The sequence below is a fragment of the Dipodomys merriami genome, unplaced genomic scaffold (assembly GCF_024711535.1).
Source record: "Dipodomys merriami isolate MVZ:Mamm:240054 unplaced genomic scaffold, mDipMer1.0.p SCAF_10, whole genome shotgun sequence".
NCBI lineage: Eukaryota > Metazoa > Chordata > Mammalia > Rodentia > Heteromyidae > Dipodomys > Dipodomys merriami.
The window spans coordinates 19,531,399-19,536,596 of record NW_027202271.1 but is presented as its reverse complement, the minus strand read 5'-3'; the positions used below and the strand labels follow the sequence as shown (position 1 = coordinate 19,536,596).

The following is a 5,198-nucleotide window of genomic DNA, read 5'->3' as shown; positions in this document are numbered from 1 at the left end:
TAATCCTCATTTCCACTTCCTGGAGTTAATTTTGAGAAACATAATTTTATATGATCAGACAGACATAAGCATTGCACCTTTGTGTCGCCCACTTAAGAGTATCTGTCTGCCTTTGGTCTCAGTGTGTGTGAATGTATAGAGATTTGTATAATTTATCATGTCCCAATCTATTTTAAATCTAATTTAGATCTGCCTATGAGAGAAAACAGGGGTCCTTCGTCTTTCTGAGCTTGGCTTATTTTACTTAGCATGATTTGTTTTAAGTCCATCCATTTCCCTGAAAATGAAGTGATATTTTCTTTTCTACTAGCTGTGTAAAATTCCATTGTGTACAGGTACCACATTTTTTTGGATCCACTCATCTATTGTAGGGTATCTGAGCTGTTTCTGTATCTTGGCTATTGTAAATTGTGCAGCAATGAACATGGATGTGCGAAGTTTTTATGATATTCTCACTTGTGATGTACTGTGTAGATGCCCAGGAGTGATATGGCTAGGTCCTAGGGATGATCTATGTTTAGTCTTGTGAGAAACATCCACACGGTGGTCCAGAGTGGTGGTCTTAGTTTACATTCCCACCAAGCATGTAATAGGTAGAGTTCCTTTCCCCCAACATTGCCATCAACATTTGTTGTTGTTTGAATTCATAATACTGGCCAATCTAACTGGGGTGGGATGGAACTGAGTTGTTTTGATTTGCAATTCCTGTCTGACCAGGAATGATGAGCATTCCTGTCTGACCAGGAATGATGGTATGTTTCTTTGCCATTCTTATCCCTTCTTCTGAGTAGTCTCTCCTTAATTCCTTTGGTATGCCTACTTTTTAATGAAATTCTGAAAAAGCAAGAGTAATCTCCTGTGCTTGATAAAGCATCAGTAAATATTTTGCTTCAGTGGAGGATGGAAGTGGGGTGGGGACATGGTCTGACTGGAAAGAGCCAAAGAGAACAATTTGCCATAATCTTTTTTTTCCTTCTACATAGGGGTACATATATTTCCAAAGTATTACTTTCCAGCATTGTTTCTTTTTGTATGTAACATATGGGCTATTAATTTGGTGAACATAGACAATAGCACAGTAGATTAGGAAATCATAATTCATGTATTATAGTAAAAATCTAAAATTTCCCAGACCATGATATAAAGGAATGTTTATATATAACTTGGTTCATGTCTAGCATTCAATGTCTGCAAAGTAATATGAGCAATTGCATTTACAGCCTGTACTTCCATGGTTTTTAGGCAATACAACTAATTTTATATACATACAAATCAATCCTAATAATTATAATGCTGCAGGAGAAAATTTCCTTTAAAACTCTCAACCCTTTTGCACACATGGTAACTCTCATCAGAATATCCATGAATATAATTTTTCTTCATTCATTTTTCAATGTTTATCATGAGTTATTCTTCCTCTAGGCAGTTTACATTCCTCCTAAAATTCATTCAGATTTCCTTCCTCCTTTCTATCTCAGTCAACACTGCATCACCCCATAATGATCATCTTCTGTGTTTGTCTCAGACCACTTTAACAATTCAAAATTGTAGAAGCAAATGTAAAATGATTAGCAATGACCACAAATATTAGACATCGCATATTCACTTGAATCAAGCATTTGCTACATAGAATTATTATTCATTAGAATAATATTAAAGATTTACTATTTAATATGAAAGTTTTGATAGTGTTAATTGTTAACTTATTGACATGGACTTATCGTTTGAGAGAAATGAATAAGGTAGTTGAAGGCAAAGGTAAACTTTTTCCTTTATTTGCAGTGAGAGGTACGCTTTAATACTCTTAATTCCAACACAGTTTGAGCCTAGAGGTCCAAAGACAGAAGGAAGAGCAGAAAGCCATTTGTAAACCTAATATGATATACCCAAGTGAGAAGTAGCATATATCGTAAGTAATATAATACATGATTGAACTCCATTTTCTCATTACTGTTGCAACGTATGTTATTTATGTCTACATTGTGTCTCATTATTTTGAAAAGTACAAAACCTTTGAAGCAAATATTTAAAAGCTTCTTTTACCTGCTGGTTTCTTAGAGTATAAATGAAAGGGTTCAGTAAAGGGGTCACAGAAATATAGAGAAGAGCTATGATTTTGATGAAAGTCACCCTATCCTTTGCTGAAGTTTTCAAATACATAAAAACACAACTCCCATAAGTAATAGAGACAACAACCATGTGTGAGGAGCAGGTGGAAAAGGCCTTTTTCCGTTGTTGGACAGAAGGGAATTTTAGAATGGTTTTGATGATGAATGAATAAGAGAGGGCCACTAAAGAAAATGTGAATAAAAGTGTGGACAGACATAATATAAAAGCCAACAATTCGAAGAAATGGGGTGCATCACAAGCGATCTGCAGGACTGGGGAAATGTCACATAGGAAGTGATCAATTTTTCTTGATGCACAGAATTCCAATGAGGTTGCCAAAATGACAGAAGGAATGTTGTACAGGTAGCCGATTAGCCAGCAGCTGAACACAAGTGTGTAGCACACTTTGGGACTCATGATCACCAGGTAATGCAGGGGTTTGCAGATGGCCACGTAGCGGTCATAGGACATGACTGCCAGGAGGTAAAACTCCGTAACACTTAGTTGAAAATGAAAGAAGAATTGAGTTGCACACCCATTGTAGGAGATTGTTTTGTCTCCTGTGAAAATGCTGGTCAATAACCTTGGGATGCTGACTGATGTAAAGCAAATTTCAAAGAAGGCAAAATTTCGAAGGAAGAAGTACATGGGAGTCTTGAGGCGGGGGTCCAGCAGTGTGAGCAGGATGATGACAAAGTTCCCCATCAGGCTCACGATGTAGTTGACAAAGAGAAACAGGAAAGTCACAACTTGTAGCTGAGGGTCATCTGTCAGTCCCAGCAAGATGAACACAATCTCCTCTGATTTGTTCTTCATTCCTTTTCTATCCAATCTACAGAAAAATAAAAACTAGTATCATACATAATAAATACCAGTTTGTCCTTTCCAGCCATACAGCATATCATTTTCAGAAACATAACATTTTCAAAAATCGATTTAAGCCTTTTACAAGGGATATATTTTGCATGCTATCTGTATGTTCCTATGGATGCAGGTATTTTCCACTAGCTCAACCTTGAGTTTGTCTACTGAACAATTTACAGAAGACATACAGATAAACATTTGAGAGACAGGCTGTCAGTTTAATTATTGTTACTCTCTGAATCAGATTTACAAATATTACATCCAAACAGGCTGTTAAAATCCTAGGTATTTTTTTTATTTTCAGAGTACTCTAACAGGGGTTCTGCATTGAAGACTGTAATATATTTATTTTCTATGTCTCAAGCCTTAATTATTCTTTACCAAAGAGACTAAGTATAAACATGTGACCATATAAGATGATGCTAAGTGAAATGAACCCCAAGATAGGGATACAGAGGTTTTATCTTTGTCGTGGTTGATTTTAATGTACTTTATGATTTTTTGTTTCTTTTGTATGTTCTTTCCCAATGGTAAAGCTACTGTTTTCACTCTATTTGATTCTGGGCCCTGCATCTTGTATATACATTTTTTCCCTAATTTGGGGAGGGGGAAGGGAAATAACAAAATGCGGAAACAAGGATACAGGTGGATTCATTGTAACAATGAGATGTACAAGACACTATGTTGAAAAAGAACTTTACAACTTGGAGAGGAGGGAATGGTGGAGTTTGGGAGGTAAGGGATAGTAGGGGAAAAACAAAGGAGGGGGCGTAATAATGCTCAATGGGAAATGTACTCATGTAACTGAAACCCCTCTGTACAGTATCTTTACAATAATACATATACATATAAATAAAAAAGAAAAAAATACACATGGAAGAACTAAAAGGTAACTGAGAGTGAATGGTATTTCTGGTGTTACACGGATAACTTTACAGAGAGTGATATTTGGCTAAGTATATGGCTCTGTCCTGCTTAAAAAAAATGAAGAGAAAAGGTAGTGTAGTCACCTAAAATTCCACAGGACAAGGTGATATTTAGGCCCAACATTATTTGATTGGAAGCCATACTTACATGCCTCCTATCTCAGCATTTCTGCTAAAATGATGGAAATATTGAAAGAATGATATTTCTTAAGTTCAGGTAATTGTAAAAATGTCAATTATAAAATGGCCTCATTTTAACAAATAATCTAGCGGTAACATTTGTATACATGAATAATTGCATAATATTTATTTTAATTTAATTGTAAAGATGCTGTACAGAGGGGTTACAGTTACACAAGTAAGGTAATGAGTACATTTTTTGTTGAGCATTGTTACCTGCTCCTTCATTTTTCTCTTACTATCCCTTAATATTTAAACTACTATTTTTTTCTTTTTCTTTTTCTTTTTTTTCCTTAGGCATCACACATAATATGTATTCACACAGCACACCCAGTATGGAGAAACAGCTTAAATCACATGAGATCATCTAATCATAGATTGATTAATGCAATTATACTGTATTTCACTTCAGTTTTTTGTTCTTTTGGGCCAGTCCTGGGGATGGAACTCAAGGCCTGGGGACAGTCCTGAGATTTTGATTGCTTTACTACTTGAGCTACAGTGTCGTGTCTGGCTGTTTGATGGTTAATTGGAAATAGGAGTCCAATGGACTTTCCTGTTCAGGCTGGCTTGAAATCACAGTTCTCTGATCTCAGCCTGCCAAATAGTTAGGATTAAATTGTGAGCCACTGGTGTCTAGTTTGTTTTCATAGATATTAATTTCATGAAATGGAATGGTTTTTCAGCTTAAAATCATCATAATCTTACACTATTATCTCTAAGTCAAAATGCAAAAAGACATTAAAAAATCACTAACCCTTTAATAGTTTAACAGCTGTCTTTAGTAGGTTGCCTGCAGAAATTTGGAAAAATCTTCTGTACTTCATTACTTCATTCATGATCCCTGTAAAGAGAATGGCCAATTCTTTTCCCGAACACTTCATTCTACCTTGAAATATATAAGTGGTTTAAGTGTCTCATAGAGATATTATTTTTGACTAGTTTATTTCATGCTGCTACAAAATTTAGCAGAATCTATGTTGTTGCAAAATCTATCTTCATTTACAACATTCTCTTCTCTGGAATACTATAAACTCACTGGAAGTGCAATTTGCCCTTCTCTTGATATAATGGAAGATATAAGCCTCTGTGTTTGACAGGAAATTATTTAACAAGGAT

At 35.4% G+C, this 5,198-nt stretch overlaps 1 protein-coding gene across 1 annotated transcript; it reads right to left on the bottom strand.

Moving 5' to 3' along the window:
- Positions 1 to 1,965: 1,965 nt before the first annotated feature.
- Positions 1,966 to 2,925, bottom strand: LOC138837374 (olfactory receptor 6C6-like). The gene has a single exon (XM_070036107.1). The coding sequence runs from the start codon at positions 2,923 to 2,925 to the stop codon at positions 1,966 to 1,968; it is 960 nt and encodes a 319-aa protein (XP_069892208.1).
- Between the last annotated feature and the right edge of the window lie 2,273 nt (positions 2,926 to 5,198).

What these genes read in the sequence shown, in the direction of transcription:
- LOC138837374 (XM_070036107.1), bottom strand. Translation starts at nt 2,925, where the DNA reads ATGAAGAACAAATCAGAGGAGATTGTGTTCATCTTGCTGGGACTGACA.